At 40.5% G+C, this 19,288-nt stretch overlaps 1 protein-coding gene across 11 annotated transcripts in view; it reads right to left on the bottom strand.

Annotated features, from left to right (window-relative positions):
- The window catches only part of KDM4C (lysine demethylase 4C), a 447,252-nt gene that overhangs the window by 337,558 nt on the left and 90,406 nt on the right, over positions 1-19,288 (bottom strand). For all 11 annotated transcript variants that reach the window (XR_013346208.1, XM_077817665.1, XM_077817667.1 and 8 more), the window contains one exon: positions 8,598-8,647. Coding sequence is in view for 10 of the 11 variants with exons in the window: in XM_077817665.1 (XP_077673791.1) it covers positions 8,598-8,647 (50 nt within the window). In the remaining variant the exon portion in view is untranslated. The remainder of the gene's footprint in view (positions 1-8,597; positions 8,648-19,288) is intronic.

Raw genomic sequence — 19,288 nt, 5'->3', positions numbered from 1 at the left:
TAATAATTAAAAAAAGTAAACTCTACACTGAGACCCAAGACAGTAAAAGCATAATCAGCTCAAGACACAAGGGCAGGAAAAAAACCGGTGGGCAGTGACTGAGTGCACATACCTAAAGAGGTTAAGGCATCAAGGACAGACAAATTTAGCACAATGATTTGATGGAATGGATAAGCGTATAATTGAAAGTTAGAGTGCAACAGGACTGAGTTGCATTCTTTCCTATGTTCCCAAGAACCAGACTGGTGTATTCAAAACTTCTCTAATGGCAGCGGTAAAGGGACACCAACATCCACAGTAAGATGTACCAGAGCAGCAGTAATATTGCCCATTAGACAAGAATTTCACTTGTACTGTTGGTGGCCAGACCTTCGGGTATGACTGGATTCCCCACAAGTTAGGGCTGTTTTATTTGGATGGGCTGCATCTCTCCAACATCACTTCCAGTATAGTTATCCTTGGTCCAGACTTGGCTCAAAATCTTTGTGGCTTAGGTGGATGGGGCAATGAGCAGCAAAACATAAATGACAATCTGCTAAGCAGATTACTAGCTGTATCTGAGGGCAGGCAGTACACATGTATACAGAACATTATGGCACTGAGGACCTTAAGACCACAAAAGGTTTCAAACACTGAGGGAGAGCAATCTCAACTAGATTCAGCTGATACAAAGGTTGTATTCACCTCCTGCTTCATAGGAAAGCTAAACCATTAGGGAACAATGAACACTATCAGCTGTAGGGCCCAATTTTTCATTTTAGAAATGGTGACCCACATAGCACAGGGCTCTGATGGCAAAGTCTCAGTCTAACAACTGGGAATCAGGCAGTCTTTCAAATGGTTTACGATTTGTTTGGTTTTTTTTGTCAGGGACAACTGGAAAACACATCCGTAGTACAAGGAACACTTGCAAAGGATCTTCAGTTAAATTGTATTGTTGTGATCATATAGAGCAGAGATGGGCAAACTACGGCCCGCAGGCCACATCCAGCCCCCGAGACCGTCCTGCCCTGCCCCAGAGCTCCTGGCCCGGGAGGCTTGACCCCACTCGCCTCCTCCCCCCACTGTTCCCCCTCTCCAGCAGCCACGCAGGCAGCGGGGCTGCGAGCTCCTGCCGCTCAGAGCAGTATGGTAAGGGGGCGGCGGTGCGCATGCAGGCGGGAGGTTGGATGGGGGTCCCAGGGAACAGTTGGATGGGGCGGAGATTCTGGGGCAGTCAGGGGTCGGGAAACAGGGGGAGTTGGATAGGGGGTGGGGTCCCAGGGGGCCTGTCAGGGGGCGGGGGTGTGGATAGGTCGGGGCAGTCAGGGGACAGGGAGCAGGGCGGGTTGGATAGGGGGTGAAATCCTGGAGGGGGGGCGGTTTGAGGTAGGGGGTCCCAGGAGAGGGCAGTCAGGGGACAAGGAGCAGGGTGGGGGTTGGATGGGTCGGTGGTTCTGAGGGGGACAATCAGCGGGTGGGAAGTGGGAGGGGACGGGGGCCAGGCTGTTTAGGGGGCACAGCCTTCCCTACCCGGCCCTCCATACAGTTTCACACCCCAATGTGGCCCTCGGGCCAAAAGGTTTGCCCACCCCGATAGAGAGCCAGATTGGGATATGCCTACCTCAAAAAGAGTAGTGCCTTACTCCATTAGCAGCTCCACTGACTCCAACAAGACTATTAGTGGTATAAAGGTACTATTCAATATGGGTAAGAATACAACAACCTGGCCCATAATGAAGTTGTGGCTTTACAACAGAACTGAAATGTCTTCTGAAGGCAATCTCAAATACAGATTCCTAGGTTAATAGATCCATATAATCCAAGGCCAGGAGGGACCACAGTGATCATCTACTCTGACCTCCTGTATAACACAGGTCATAGAACTTTGCCAAAAGATTCCTGGCGCATATCTTTTACAAAAGCATCCAATCTTTACTTAAAAGCTGTCTCGCTGTTAAAAATTTACACTTTATTTCCAGTCTAGTTTCAACTTCCAACCACTGGATCGGGTTACATCTTTCTCTGCTAGATTGAAGAGCCCATAATTGAATATTTGTTCGACATATAGATACTTATCGACAGCAATCAAATCAACCCTTAACCTTCACTTTGTTAAGCTAAATAGATTGAGCTCCTGGAGTCTAACTCTAAGGCATGTTTTCTAATCCTTTACTCATTATTGTGGCTATTTTCTGTACCCTCTTCAATTTACCAACAACCTTCTTGAATTGTGGCCACCAGAACTGGACACTACTCCAGCAACAGTTGCACCACAACTGCCTACGTAGCTCTCCCTAACCCAACTCTGGCGGGGGAGAAGGGGCAGTGCTCAGAGCCACAGCCCAGCCATGATAAAAGCCACGCAGGCAACTGTGGAGAGCCACAGCAGACGATGTGAGGGGCCCAAGCAACCCCTGCCCATGTCCCTGCCCCCCAGGTTCCCAGCCCAAGGAAGGTGGAGGGTCTATGGCTCCTCACAGCTGCACATGCAGCTCTTACTGTGGCCGGGCTACAGCTCCAAGCCCCTGCCCCTCCCTCAACCTGGAGCTGGATCGGGGAGAGCCAAGCAGGCAGTTGTGGGGAGCCGGCATGGAGTCATGGACCCTCCACCTGCCCTTGGCCAGGAGGGGGAGCCCGGGGAGCAAGGACACGGGACAGTGGCTGTTCTCAGCTCCCTGCATACTGGGGAATTGGAGGGTCCACATGGCTCCCCACAGCTGCCTGGGCTCTCTGGCTGGGCTCCACAGAGGCCTGGCCAAGGAGGGTGGGGCCTAAGGTGAGGAGGTGGAGAAGAGGGCAGGGTCCACCCTGGCAAAAAGTGGACAGGACAGGCCCCACCCACAGGCCCCCTCAATCCCAGCGCCACTGCCTGGAAATACACCCACTCGATGACATTTCCCCATTTACAATTTTAGCTAGCTTTTAATCCATTTAATTTATGTTATGTTAATTTTTAATCAAAATGTCATGCAGACCAATGTCAAATGCCTTACAAAAGTCTACGTATATTATGTCAACACTATTACCTTTAGCAACCACACTCGTAATCTCATCAAAACAAGATGTTGATTTGACAGGGTTTATCTTCCATAAACCCATGTTGATCTGAATTAATTATGTTATTCTCCTTTAATTCTTTATTAAAGATGTCCCATATCAGCCACTCCCTTATCTTGCCCAGGATAGATGACAGACTGACAAGCCTATAATTACCCAGGTCTTCCTGTTTACCATTTTTAAAAATTGGCACATTAGTTTTCTCCCAGTCTTCTGGAACTTCCTCAGACTTACTGAAAAATCAACATTTACGGTCCAGTTAGCTCTTCAGGCAGCTCTTTTAAAACTCCTGGATGCCAATTATCTGGAGCTGCTGATTTAAAAGTGTCCAACTTTAGTAGCTTCTGTTTAACATCCTCCATAGATAATAGTGGAATGGAAGGAGTGTTATCATTACTATATGATGAGACTATATCATCTGTTTTTCCCCCAAACACAAAATATTTATTGAACACTTCTGCCTTTTCTGCTTTATTATTGATAATTCTACCATTTCCATCTAGCAATGGACCAATGCCATTGTCAGGATTCTTTTTGTTCCTTATTGTTCTTAACTCTATTGAACATAGATTTCTCCACGTGTGTCTTTGTTTCCCTTATCAAATTTTCTACAATGCCTAATTTCTGATTTGTATTCTTTACTATCAACTTCCCCTTTCTCTCATTTATTATACAGACGCTCCCCGGGTTACAGAAGACCCAACTTATGCAAATTCACATTTACAGAAAAATCTCCGTAAACCAGAAATAGGATTTTCGAGTTGCGGAAATTTTTGCGTAACGTACGGGTATACATTTCCAACTTACGCAAAATTCAAGTTACGCAAGGCTTTCCGGAATGGAATGATTGCATAAGTCAGGGAGCATCTGTATATTATTTTTTAATTTTATATAGCTGTCTTGACTTTCCCTGTAAACCAGGTCAATTTTTTAACCATTCTGACCTGTGGATTAATTAGCAAACACTTAGGAACCTTACTACACATTAATACACATATATTCTGCTTTAGCCTGATACTTTATATGGACTTGCAGTATTTCTATGATTAGTTTATTGATTTAAATGGGAAATACAAAAATTATATCACCATAGTGGCAAAGTTCAAAATTTAAAGTGACTAAAGAAAGGAAATTCAGAATAAAGATGGTCTCCCCATCTTTAGCTTAACTAACTTTACTTATGGCCTGCATTCCCCCATCTAGTGCTCCTCTGTCAATGTCAGTTAAGGAAGGAAAGACAGACATAGCTATGATTATTTTTTCTTGGTGGGTTTACGAATCGATTATATGTTAACATTATAACTGAATGTATTAACCCTTTGAAGGTTGATATTTTCCAGACTGCAAGAAAAATGAAACATTAGGAGGATGAGCACGTATGGTCATAGTGACCTCTGGAAGACAGTAACACTCTGTATAAGTACAGACTATTACAGTCACAGAAGATGGCAAGTGCTGCTTTCAATGAAATAAGTGTTATTATACACAGACGTATACGTAATAATCTAAAGTTTGTTATCTATTCATTTCCATCTCTACTAACTTTGACTAAAATAAAATTGCCATTTGACAAAAGCTTTAACTCTTCAGCAGCCACAAATTTTCAGTTTTTGCAAGCATGAGGTGACAGACAGATAGATAGACATGGACAGATACAGATATATCAAGTTCTGCATTAAGTTGCATGTCAAGAACTATTTATAATTTTATTCATAAATGATAGCTATGAACTTCTGTATTAAATAGATCAGCTTATACTATATACACTGTAGTTTTGAAACATTCTTCACAAACTACTTACAGTATATTACACTCTGCTTTAGTCTCTTTGCGTAACATAATTGAACATCACAGATAGATGTCATCTCTTTTCTAAAATAACCTATATAATTAAGGAATCTATTTAAAGAATCTGAAAATCTTCCATACTGTCACTTATGATTTGCTGCTCTGCCTCTATTTTCCAACCAACTTTGTCAACCAAAAATCCTTATGAATGCTGTGGTATTACAGATGAACATAACAACAAGTTTAAAAATTGCAGTAACAGCTCACTTGAGATTTTTATTACATTTAGGTCTACATAAAATTGAAAAAAAACTACATAAATGAGAAAGCAGCTGAAGGGCGAAATCAAACTGCTGCCTTTATTAGATGCAAGTCTAATGTCTTTCAGATAAAATATTTGTAGGTGCCACAGTCAATCAAGATTTCAACGGAAACCAAAGACGAAAGCATTCATGCATAAAAGGCAAGTGTGATAATTATGATGTGCAGACAAGATAATGGAAAATATCCTAGCCTTTCTTCAATCTTATGTACCCAGTACTGCCTTGACCTAGACAACCTGTAATGCTTCATCACATTTAATACATTATTTTATTTTAATTATGTAAGAGAATTTAATTAATTCAGTAAGCATCTGGTCAGCAAGACTAAACCTCTGAATCATGCAGCTTTTTAGCTATTGCATTTCCACAAAAATTATGCCACAAAAAGAGTTTTGAATAAACATGTAATTAAGTCTGAAGTCCCCATCATCCTCTAAGTTTATTAACCTTTACTGATTAGATAAATTGCAGCCATGTGGCTGACATGACATTTTCATCATTTTAAAACAGCTTACTTTAAAACTTTGACCATGTTTTAATGGGCAGTAACTACATCATGAAGATCACAGATGCCTCTTTCTCAAACTCTACTAGCAACAAAATAATAAGGAATTATGGAGCAATTATTAAAGAAAATATGGGAATATATAGTCAGAGGGAGTAAAAAGTTCATTACTATAATCCTTACATACACATGTAATCACCTTCCATGTCCTACTCTAATCTACTATCCAGACCCAGGGACTCATCCACTTTAACATTCACGAGAATAGTTCGTTCCTACCAGAAGTTCAAGATTACAATTATGTTGGTATTATTAATGTAATGTATTAGGCTACTAGAACATACCAGCATTATAGTTATTAGTATGCCAAAACTTTCATAATAAAACTACAAGTGTCAAACTAACTAGTCTCTATAATTGTTCATATGATTTTAAAAGAAAGTAATTCTTGGAGTTCATTTTTAAATTTGATGGAGAATTGAACGAACTGAAACAAGTGAAAAAATGTGGTGATAGTCACCTTTAATGTCTGCTAAACTAGTAGCCAATACCAAATTTTATGTTGGGATGAATAAACTTCTTATGTAGTCTACAGGACCGGTATCTCTTAGGACCTAATCCAAAGACCACTGAAGTCAACAAGAGTGTTCCCAGCATCTTCAATAGGCTTTGGCTCAAGCCTTAAGAGAAAGCCCAACGCAAGAGGGGAAAAGTGCAAAGTCTTTACCTGCCCTGTTTCAACCATTCAAAAAGCTGCATTTTCCATTTTAAAGGATAATCCTGACAGAAGTAGAGCTGGGCAAAACTTTTTCAGTGAATAAACTATTCACTGAAAAATGCAGTTTTGGCAACCCAAAACTATTTGTGAATTCATGTTGAGCAGGAGGAGGCAGCAACAGCAGCCTCCCTTATAACCTTTAGCCAAGTGGAAGACCTGGGTTCAATTCCCTCCTCTGCCTGATGAGAAAAACAGGATTTGAACATGGGTCTCATCTCTCACGTGAATGCCCTAACCACAGGTCTATAGAATATTCCGGAATCAGTCATTCTCAGTCTCTCCTGTTGAAGCTGTTCCGCTGTGTACAAGTAATTTAATAATCACTGAAGCCTGAACCTGCGTCTCCAACATCCTATGTAAGTGCCCCAACAACCAGCTACAGAATCATTCTCGTTCTCTTTTTCTGGCTCAATGACTATTTATTAGAGAGACAAGGTGGGTGAACTAACATCTTTTATGGAACCAATTTCTGTTGGTGAAAGAGACCAACAGGCGTTGGTTCAATAAAATATATCACCACACCCACCCTGTCTCTCCAATACCCTGACACCAGCACAGCTATCACACAGCAAACAACAATTATTGACATTCATGGTGGCCATTCCTAGTCATTCATAATTGCAATAAATAGTCATTGCGCCAGGGAAAGAGAGTGAGATTGACTCTCCAGTCATACTCTGCGTAGCTCGAAAGCTTGTCTCATGTGGATGGAATCTTCAAAGATTTTACCTGTTTAAATTGAAGAAGTCTCTACTGAGCATGTGCAAGCTGCAATTTTATTTTATTTTTTATAAAAGCTTATGACTTGGGCAAATTTTCACAAGGACTGCAAAAGGCACATCCCTGTCACAAAGGCCACTTCTCCACACCCTGCCAAATTTCCTGTCTCTGCTCAACCATCTGGATGCACTAGAGAATTTAAAAAAAAAGTCTCAGGACTTTTAACATGGGCAAAACAACATATAATTCCCTAGCCTCATTCTTGCAAATGGCTCAACCTTTTTGCTTGTTTTGTTTTTTAATTTCAAACAACAAAAACCCTACAACCAGCCTGAGGCAGACACCAAAAATGGAAAAATTCAGACCAAATGGTAAAAGTTTTGCCAAGTTATAAGTAACTGAACACAAGGGCTTATAATGGTAAGTGTCAGGCAACCTCAATAATAGGCGACGCCGCCAGTCCTTCCTATACTAAGGATCACTCACTTCACAAATGAACTGCAGTGAACTCTATGGTGGTAAATAGCAGGCCTCCTGCACCAGCAATAAGGCTAAATTGGATCTGAAAAGGAGAAAATGAGGAAAGCTCTCTCAACTGGAACTACAAGGGGAATTTAAGTAGGTAGAAAGTAATTAGCCAAGATGGAATTTGGCCATGGTACCATGGTTTAATGATCACAAATACACAGGACATTAGTATTATCTGTCAATAATTCAGTTCACCTATGCCAAGTATTACTGTTCTCAGCGGCTAGTGTAGAATTAACTCAAGGGAGAATAAAACCCAAATGTATGCATAATTGTATGTGTGCGCGCAAATGCCCTACTTGCACATATGCATCAGATTCTTTTGCACACACAATTTGTGTATAAACAAAAACTTACATATACTTTTGGAAATTTGCATCTGATCATGCTCTTTAAACCAAATATTTAAACCTATAAACCTATAAATATTTAAACCTATAAACCTAGAAATATCTTTGGCCTACAGCACCTGACTAAAACATGCTTAACCATATTTCAGATGTAATTGGTGAAAATACCATCTCAAAGAGCTACAGCTCATGTGGTACCAGTCCCAGAAATGAGTCTAATTATTTGTTTATCCATAATTCTCAATTTTAATCTGGAGACAAAACAAGTATCTATAAAATAGTAAAAAAAATAAGTCAAGAAAAAGATTAAGTTTTAAAAACCAAGCTTCAATTGCTTTTAAATTCCGCCCCGCCCCCCTCCACACACACACACACACACACATTTTGAATAATATTCATCTACCATGTTTCAGGCATTTTAGATGCCACCATTTTAAGGAGGATGAAACCATATTAAGTCAGGAGTGCTGAGATTGTAAAATTATTTTACCTGAAATCAAAGGAACTCCTGAAAATCAAGGACCTTTGAAACAAACATCTTTGATTAAAAATGTTGAAAATATTACCTTGAGCTAGTCTTTCAAGCCGTTTTCCATGTTCTGGAGGGATAGCATACCTAAAATGTATGCAAAGAAATGGATTAAATGTTTAGCGCTACAATTATGAAACAATAATAATTCTGCATGGACAAAATAGCTGAATGGTTATATGGTTATTAATATAAAGTACACTGTAAAACAACATGAGGAAAAATTAGGAGTTTATTTACTTTTAAGAAAAAAAAGTGCTTTATTTTACTTTTAATTTTAAAAACCGATTAATATAATATAAATTGTAGTTTAAGAATGTTTTAGTCACCAATACTCTTTTGAATTTCTAGAGTTTGGCAATACCTGTATGTAATTATATCTGTATACAGTTATTCCAGTTAAAAGAAATGCAGATATTGATTTCTACTTTTATTTCCAAATAAGACTAACACATACACCAAAGCAACACAACTTTCATGTAGGATTATTTTCTTTGATTGTTTCACAAAACAAGAGTTCAACTGAAAAATATGAGTTTAAGATGCATTTTTCATATTTGTGTTGAATTGCAGGAATGAGACAGTTTATTTTAGTCATATATCATTACACTTAAATCAGTTTATAATTCAAAGAAATATGCATTCATAAATGCAATATTTATCTCATTTATGAAAATACTGTATTTGGAAATATTTCAATCTTTGATTTCAAGAAACTTTTTTAAAAGATTTTATTAAAGTCTAGTCACAACAGATCTGTGAGAAGAAAAAGCATTGGTACTATCCCATTCTTTTTTAGTGTTAATTGCAGCTTGAAAATTTAAGATTACTTTAATGCAGGAAGATTCTTCTTCCTTTCCTAATTTAGCAGCACATGGTATAATATAAAAATGAATTAGCATTTTGTTATTTACTTCACAGATTTACCATAGATGTTAATTAGCTTGTAATTTTTGGATTCAATAGCATATGTGATGTGTGTGCACAATCAGCTTCTATTTCACTTTACATGTTTACGGCAGAGTTTGGTTGCGTTTGATATCCTCTATACAGAATAAACATGTGGCTTTGATCAGGTGAAAATCATCAAGTATGTATTTATCAGCCTATTCCATATACAAATGTTTTCAGATTGGTCGAACAGCCAAACTATATGAGAAGTACTTTGAAAGTAGGAGTTAAACTGGCAAATAATAGAAAAAATTTTGAACTGGCAGTTGACTTTCTGATCACTGGTCCAAGATCATCTCTTGGAAAAGTTAATTAACCATGGAAGTACACACAATGGTTCACTTAAGCTTTCCTAGCCACGACCAGTCAATATATTGGATCATAAAATGTGGGAGTCACTTACTTCCATAAAATAATTCAGCTATGGGTACGTCTTTCAAGTAGAATGACAACAATTCCAGAGAATATGGCACAGTGGCTTCAACTTTACTGGAAACAGCCACCATAAAACAAAAAAAGTCAGCAGCCCATAGCAAAGGGGAAAAAAGCATTGCTCACCCGACCACAGGTAACCCCTAAACCCGAATTAAACATAAATCACCTGATTTCAATATCAAAGGTGCGTTGCACTGTTTCCAGACTAAATCAGCTCTCAGCCTCACAGCATCTGTCTATCTGACTCAGGTCATGAGTTGTTAAAGCTCTGTTCCCATGTAATTAGTTAGAGCCAAACCCAAGCAAAATCAAGACAACCTCTCACTGAGTTTCACCAACACTTGTGGTATAATAAAATAATCTGCCCAACTCCAAACCATCCAACTTCCTTCCTCAACTGATACTTAAAGTAGCTTTATCATTTAATGATCCTGTGAAAGGACTATCCACACCACAAATGAAAACCAACAAGCCCCTGACGCAATAATTCAACATTCCCTAATACAGAAAGAACAGAACTACACACAGCAAATAATTAAAAAGCTTCACAATCTCCCAAATAACAGATAACCACATTACAAAATTTACATCACCACCTATTTTAAATAAATATTGCTCCAGTATCTTCTGTAAAACATTTCCCACCATAAATGTTCTTCAAACTTGGAAAATATTTCTGGTAGGAAATGTTTTACAGAAAATACTGGTTACGTTCAACTCACGTTCCATTTAAAGGTGAAAATGTGTGTTTTTTCTCAAATGCTGATGGCCTAAGCTTCTTTTAATATGAATATTTGCAAATATTTTGTATCTAAATGCAGGCCTCTTATAGTAACTGCCTGATATCATTGTTATAGGAATAATAAGATGCTTTATGTACAAATATAGGAGTGCTATTTGATGCTAAACTAATTATTAATGTAAGCAGCTATTTAAGTATAGAATACTTACATTAATGAGGAATTAATTAGTTACTGGCAGTGCTCAAAATTTTTTCAATCCACTCAGGAAGATGAGAAAAATCATCTTTCCAAAAATTATCACATAGAAGCAACATCTTAAGCTCAAGTCCTTATACAAGTTATTTAATTTTAAAAACTGTTTTGAGAACTATTAACTCTCATATAGAGAATAGGAGGACGGCGTGGACTTTTTACAAACAATTTCATTTCCTGTCAATCTCTGATAAAATTAAAAGAATATCTCAGAAAAAAGACTAAATAAAAAGAAATACTTAACATTAACTTTACAAGTTATCTGGATCTTTCCTGCCAAAAGAATAAAGGCAATTAAAGAAACTTTGCATATGCATAAAACAAGGCTTGTTCAGGAGCTGTAAGTGTCACCTAAACCAACCCCAAAGGCATGGAGCCAATGAAAGAGTGACAGCAACCAATATGAATCTAAACGAGTCTGAAAAGAAGAGTATTTACCTATAACTTCATGAAAATAAGGAGAAGGTTTTAAATAATTCTGAAGTGACCCCAAACTCACACCCCGTCCTACTCTGATTAGAGAGCAAGCACTCCACAACTAATCCTGTTCATCACTACAAGCAAGCTGCTCCAGACAGATAAGAAAAACAGAGAAGACTCAAGAAGAAACCAACCCAAGGAAACCTCCCCAAAACGACAGCATGAATTGGTTAACTAAGAGGAGGTTAACTAAGACCATGCCAATCAATTATATTTAAAACTCTTGGAATGATTTTGTTGGAATACTGAAATGCTGTTGTAACTTAAAAGGCTAACAGTTTCTCTTATTAATCACCATATGGTCAGGCCATGTACCCCGGAGAGGACAAGGGGTTAAAAACTGGTTAACAGAGAAACAATGGGATTTAATTGTATTTGACATTCTGAATATTGATTAATTGGCCTACCTCAAGACAGTTCCTTAAATGGCTTCTTCTAATGCAGTGTTTCTCAAACTTGGGATGCCGCTTGTTCAGGGAAAGCCCCTGGCGGGCCGGGCCAGTTTGTTTACCAACCACGTCCGCAGGTAAACAATTAGTAAGAGCTGCCCTACCATTTCTTGTTTCTCTAAACCAAATATATATAGTAATTTTTCAAATAAAATTACATGGATTCCAATTTAAAATTACCTCTCTCAATTCCACAAACTCAATGAAATGACTCAACTTCTCATGGTAAATTTAAACTATACTTAAGTGCTTTGCTAAATTGGGGCATCAAGTAGCATCCCCACAGACAGAGGTCCAGTAAGTGGTCTGTGCAGTGGTAGTATAATCAACCAGTCAAAAGGCTTACTTTAAGACAGTGGCCCATAACTGTCCAGTCAGCAATGAGACCAGACAGTCCTCCCCAGATGACTCCAATCAGTGCCCCTGTGACACTGTGGAACATTTCTCAAAACGGCAATCACTAAAATCAAGTCAGAATTGGCCTGGATGCCTACAGTCAAGATGGTAATCAGAATTGTGTGAATTTATGATTCAGTTTCTCATGACCTGCCAGGATTAGAAAATAATGAGGTCGACTACTGGGAAGCAGAGTACATTCTGGGATTCAGTATTCATTTCTAGCCCCAGTGGTTCACAAGATACTGGATCTGGAATCGATTATTGGTCTGTTAGGCCAGAAGTCCCTTTTTGGCGATATTCTCAGACTAAATATAGAGTACTAGACCTTATCTTTGAAAACTCGTGGAGAACCGGGGAAGTCCCAGATGACTGGAAAAAGGCTAATGTAGTGCGAATCTTTAAAAAAGGGAAGAAGGAGGATCCTGGGAACTACAGGCCAGTCAGCCTCACCTCAGTCCCTGGAAAAATCATGGAGCAGGTCCTCAAAGAATCAATCTTGAAGTACTTGCATGAGAGGAAAGTGATCAGGAACAGCCAGCATGGATTCACCAAGGGAAGGTCATGCCTGACTAATCTAATCGCCTTTTATGATGAGATTACTGGTTCTGTGGATGAAGGGAAAGCAGTGGATGTATTGTTTCTTGACTTTAGCAAAGCTTTTGACACGGTCTCCCACAGTATTCTTGTCAGCAAGTTAAGGAAGTATGGGCTGGATGAATGCACTATAAGGTGGGTAGAAAGCTGGCTAGATTGTCGGGCTCAACGGGTAGTGATCAATGGCTCCATGTCTAGTTGGCAGCCGGTGTCAAGTGGAGTGCCCCAGGGGTCGGTCCTGGGGCCGGTTTTGTTCAATATCTTCATAAATGATCTGGAGGATGGTGTGGATTGCACTCTCAGCAAATTTGCGGACGATACTAAACTGGGAGGAGTGGTAGATACGCTGGAGGGGAGGGATAGGATACAGAAGGACCTAGACAAATTGGAGGATTGGGCCAAAAGAAATCTGATGAGGTTCAATAAGGATAAGTGCAGGGTCCTGCACTTAGGACGGAAGAATCCAATGCACCGCTACAGACTAGGGACCGAATGGCTAGGCAGCAGTTCTGCGGAAAATGACCTAGGGGTGACAGTGGACGAGAAGCTGGATATGAGTCAGCAGTGTGCCCTTGTTGCCAAGAAGGCCAATGGCATTTTGGGATGTATACGTAGGGGCATAGCGAGCAGATCGAGGGACGTGATCGTCCCCCTCTATTCGACATTGGTGAGGCCTCATCTGGAGTACTGTGTCCAGTTTTGGGCCCCACACTACAAGAAGGATGTGGATAAATTGGAGAGAGTCCAGCGAAGGGCAACAAAAATGATTAGGGGTCTAGAACACATGACTTATGAGGAGAGGCTGAGGGAGCTGGGATTGTTTAGCCTGCAGAAGAGAAGAATGAGGGGGGATTTGATAGCTGCTTTCAACTACCTGAAAGGGGGTTCCAAAGAGGATGGCTCTAGACTGTTCTCAATGGTAGCAGATGACAGAACGAGGAGTAATGGTCTCAAGTTGCAGTGGGGGAGGTTTAGATTGGATATTAGGAAAAACTTTTTCACTAAGAGGGTGGTGAAACACTGGAATGCGTTGCCTAGGGAGGTGGTGGAATCTCCTTCCTTGGAAGTTTTTAAGGTCAGGCTTGACAAAGCCCTGGCTGGGATGATTTAACTGGGAATTGGTCCTGCTTCGAGCAGGGGGTTGGACTAGATGACCTTCAGGGGTCCCTTCCAACCCTGATATTCTATGATTCTATGACCTATGTAATTTTCAATCTCTGCTCATACATGCACAAATATCACCATTGAAATGATCAGTGCACCTTGAATTGTTTTTGGTTTCAAATGCCAAGTGGTAAGCATAGAAAAAAAACATGTCTGTGATACTTTGGACATTTTACTATTCTGCGCATGGTAAATGTGACTCACATCTAAGATTCTTCTCCCCTCCCCACAGCCCGCCTATCTGCCAAACTAATGTTTTTTTTCTAGTTTGGAGGTCTTAAAACCCCTTAAGCCCCATCCTAGCCACATTCACCTCTATACCATATTTTAACAATTTAATTTCTATTTCTAAATGTTAAGGAATTGAAAACTATTATAGTTTAATTGAAAAAGCACAGTAAATGAACAAGCTATAACAAGAGGTTCAATTCCTGACTTCTCCTAACCACAAGCTATAACAAGAGGCCTATTCCTGACTTCTCCCAACCACAACCCCTCATTCACATACACACTTAACCACTGCTCAGTGGGTCCCATTCAAATACAAGACGATTCTTCCATCAAGATAACCAGCATCCTCAAGTTACAACAATTGCAACAGAGCTCATGCCCACTTCAGAGGTACTGCAAATGGAAATGACTGTGGGGAGACTTCCAACTTTATTCTGCTCACTTACTGCAGCTTTAGTAGCATCTCATTACCTTCCTAAAATTGAATCTCTTTCTCTCCATGTTTGTCCTTGCAAACTGATTATATGTCTCTCTGTCCTTGTCATAAATATAAAGGGAAGGGTAAACCCCTTTGAAATCCCTCCTGGCCAGGGGAAAGCTCCTCTCACCTGTAAAGGGTTAAGAAGCTAAAGGTAACCTCGCTGGCACCTGACCAAAATGACCAATGAGGAGACAAGATACTTTCAAAAGCTGGGAGAGGGAGAGAAACAAAGGGTCTGTGTGTCTGTCTATATGCTGGTTTCTGCCGGGGATAGACCAGGAATGGAGTCTTAGAACTTTTAGTAAGTAATCTAGCTAGGTATGTGTTAGATTATGATTTCTTTAAATGGCTGAGTAAAGAATTGTGCTGAATAGAATAACTATTTCTGTCTGTGTATCTTTTTTGTAACTTAAGGTTTTGCCTAGAGGGGTTCTCTATGTTTTTGAATCTAATTACCTTGTAAGATATCTACCATCCTGATTTTACAGGGGGGGATTTCTTCATTTCTATTTACTTCTATTTTTATTAAAAGTCTTCTTGTAAGAAACTGAATGCTTTTTCATTGTTCTCAGATCCAAGGGTTTGGGTCTGTGGTCACCTATGCCAATTGGTGAGGCTTTTTATCCAACATTTCCCAGGAAAGGGGGGGGTGCAAGTGTTGGGAGGATTGTTCATTGTTCTTAAGATCCAAGGGTCTGGGTCTGTAGTCACCTAGGCAAATTGGTGAGGCTTTTTACCAAACCTTGTCCAGGAAGTGGGGTGCAAGGTTTTGGGAAGTATTTTGGGGGGAAGGACGCGTCCAAACAGCTCTTCCCCAGTAACCAGTATTAAGTTTGGTGGTGGTAGCAGCCAGTCCAAGGACAACGGGTGGAATATTTTGTACCTTGGGGAAGTTTTGACCTAAGCTGGTAAAGATAAGCTTAGGAGGTTTTTCATGCAGGTCCCCACATCTGTACCCTAGAGTTCAGCGTGGGGGAGGAACCTTGACAGTCCTCTATCCCATATTACACACACAGCAGTGTGTACACTATAATTTAAAATATATGCTCACATCTTTCACAGCCCAAGGCAGACAAATTACTGTATATAGTGCTGTGTAGTGTACTGTAAATCATTAAACTACACAACTCCATAAAGTACAACCAAAAGTGTTGGTACTCTACAGAAAACTAAAGCCCCTATTAAAGAAAAGATTCTCTAATTAGACAGACCATTCCTGGGAAATCCATTCTCCCATACAGTATACTCAGACAGGAAGATCATATTTGTGAAGTGACTGCTGTACAACATGAAACACAGCATCTAATCACTTGCATTTTTAGCATGTGGATAACGTTAGGTGCATATCAGTAACACATCAATACTGCAAAACTGTATTTGCCCATTGACCTGAGGTCAATTGTCCCAGACATTCAGAAAGACAGACAAGACTCAAGGGAAGTGGTTTAACTAGGCTGTAACTTTATTAACTTAAATGCATGTGAGATCCATCCAACAATAAATTTTCCAGAACAAGTCATCCTTCCTTCCATAATCTCTTCCACTTGGCAGAGGGCTACCATCAGCTCCCCATTCCTCCACCCTGATAACCTTGTCTTAGCACCATTGCTGGGACCCTACCATCCTCCCTTCATATGAAAGCTAAGAGGCAGGGGAAATGGGGTTGTCTCCTCACAGGAGCCCCAACCCTATGCTCCAGCTTCTTTAGGGGATGCCTTTCCCTAAATTCTGGTATATCAGGGAACCAGGCCCCTTACTGAATGAGTATTTGCACTGGGTACCTGCCAAGCTGAGATAACATGAACTTTATGTCCTAGCCAATCACTGGGTTGCTGTGGGAAAGGTTAAAAGAAAACATTCAGCCCAGGCCAATATGCTGGTGAAAAAATTCTTTTCCATCCTCCGAGAGGTGGCTAGCACAATACCCACAGCAGGCCCCTCAAAACACCCAACCATACTCTTATTCTAGTGGTGAAAAGGTGGGAGCTGTTGCCCCCACAGACAAGATGTGCTGGACTTTAACAATTCATTCGGTGGTTCTGTCATAGTAGAAAGGTCTTCTGGGTATCGACCAAGATAATTAACATCCCCAATATATGTCTCAATTCTGATATATTAGTTGGTGTCTTCAATTCTCAAATTGCTTTTACTTTCTCAGGATTATGGCTGGTTCCATTTTTGGTTGTGTGCCCCCAAAACTCGATTTGGGGTATTTTTCCAGACGGACTAATTAGGTTTAGGACTTCATTGAGGATTTTGTTATGTTCTTCCATCGAATCAGATATATCAGAATATCATCTATGAAAACTACAACTTCATTTGTGTTTGTTACCAGTTGTGCCATGTTTCTTTGGAACATTTCACGTGCCCCAAAAGGTAATCTTTGAAACCAAATTCTAAAGGAATCAGCTAGCATCATTTCAAGGCATCCAACTTGGAGAATACTGTAGCTTCTTTCACTTTGGAGAGGAAATCATCCAATATGGAAAGGATATATTTTTCTCTCACAACAGCTTCATTAAGTCTTTTAAGATCCACACAGATTCATATTTTTATCATTTTTCTTTATAACTGGTACCATTTGGGAACACCACGCTGTTGGCTCAGAGATTTTCTCAGTTAAACCGATCCACTCCATTCTCTAAATCAGTTTCCATTTTATAAAGTAATGAGGTAGAAATCCCGCAAGGTGTATGTATACTAGATCATTCAGCATTCTCTCTTAAGGTTATTTGTACTGGATCTCCTTTCAAAACTCCAGTATCACCAAATATTCCATCGAGTTCTTCCACCTTTCTCACCAGGCCCATCATGGCTGCCAAGCTGCAGCTCAGAACGCTGCTGTTCTGTGGTCCTTTGATCACATAGCTTTTGACTTTGTAATTTTTTTCTGTGGTGAACTGGCCCATACAGATCAGAAAACCTCCAGAGCTAGTTGGAGCTGTATCAGGTGACTTCAGCTCTGGGAAGTGTTGAAGATGATTTTCAGTCCCTTCTAATCCCTTCAGCACCTAAGTCAGTTTTAAGTTAAGACTTGCCATGAATATTCAATTTCACTCTCCAGGCAGACTCCATGTCATCACAAGTGATAGATCCTAGAAGAAGTGGCTCTTCATTGTCTGTAATGTGAGTCAATTCCCTGACCGCTTTGGTGTGGCAAACAGCAGCAAAATGTCCATATTTCGCGCAATTATTACACCATGCACCTCTGGGTGGACATGCATTATCTCTTCGGCTGTGTTCCCTGTAAGCTGCATGCTTGGGAGCCTGCCCAGGAGAGATTCAAATGCTGTCCAGCTGATTAGCAGAGTCCGCACAGCCGGCAGCATGTGTTCAGGTGCCCTCCCCTCATGCTGCTCTATCCTGCAGCTGCTCCCGGACCCTCCTGTAGGCTGTGCAGGGGTGGGGAGGAGGGTGCTGATGTCAGGGTGTCCACCTCCCCCTGTACTTGTACCCCATCTCCACAGACCAGGGGAGAGGGGACACAGCCTGGCTCAGGAAGATTAGGAGCTGCTGCAGTGAATGGTGAGTGACTGAGTGCCTTTCTTAAAGAGACAGTGCACTGTTTCTGAGATTTCCCCAGCAGCCAGCTCACACACTCTCTCTCTGCGTCTCCCACTCACACACACACACACTCTCTTTCTCTCTCTCTCTCCCCCTCCCACCCCCTTCCTTCTGCCCATGTACCACATCTCCGCAGAGCAGGGGAGGGGAGGGGAGACAACAGGGCTCAGGACAGAGCAGGAGAGCTTTCAGTGACGGTCTTAAAGAGACACTGCACAACATCTCTCAGAAACTTCCCCAGCAGCCAGCACACACAGAGTCTCTCTCTCTCTCACTCACACACACACACAGTGTCACATACTTGTATTATTGTTGTTACTTCTTGGTACTTCCTGCAATAAACATATATTCTCTGTAATTTTATTCTTTCAAAGTGTGTTATTTTAGTGTTATGTCTGGGCTATGCATTTCATAATTTTTATTTCTCTTACACTTAAATTTAATTTTTTGAGTAGTGAGTTATAAAATGCCTAACCTGTCCTGGCTGGAGCAGTTAAACCCATGGTTGTGAGTTCACTCCTTGAGGGGGCCATTTAGGGATCTGGGGCAAAAACTGGGGATTGGTCCTGCTTTGAGCAGGGGACTAGATGACCTCCTGAGGTCCCTTCCAACCTTGATATTCTATGATTCTAAGGAGCCCTATGATAACTTTTTAAACATATATATTATATCTAGGTTTTTTGTTTCTACTGGTGGCGCACATCTGCACATACCTCAGTGCACATAACAAAATTTATTCCACACATGGATGGAAAAAATTAGAGGGAACATTGCTCTAGGGATATGACTTTTTCTATACCATCTGCATGTAGGCTAGAATTTGTCTCTCTAGCCTAGGAGTTCTCTCTTCTTGCCTCAGGGGTTTTGTAGTAATGATTTTTAACACTCAAGTGTCTGTTTATAGTTTCTAAGCTAGTGTCAGGTTTTTCAAGCTTGTTAAGTTGCTCTAGGTTCTGCTCTTTCATCAGCTCAGGCTGCTTTGCTC

This window comes from Eretmochelys imbricata, chromosome 5 (genome assembly GCF_965152235.1).
Source record: "Eretmochelys imbricata isolate rEreImb1 chromosome 5, rEreImb1.hap1, whole genome shotgun sequence".
Classification (NCBI taxonomy): Eukaryota; Metazoa; Chordata; order Testudines; family Cheloniidae; genus Eretmochelys; species Eretmochelys imbricata.
Note: the sequence above shows the minus strand (reverse complement) of the source record. Positions and strands in the feature narration are given on the sequence as shown.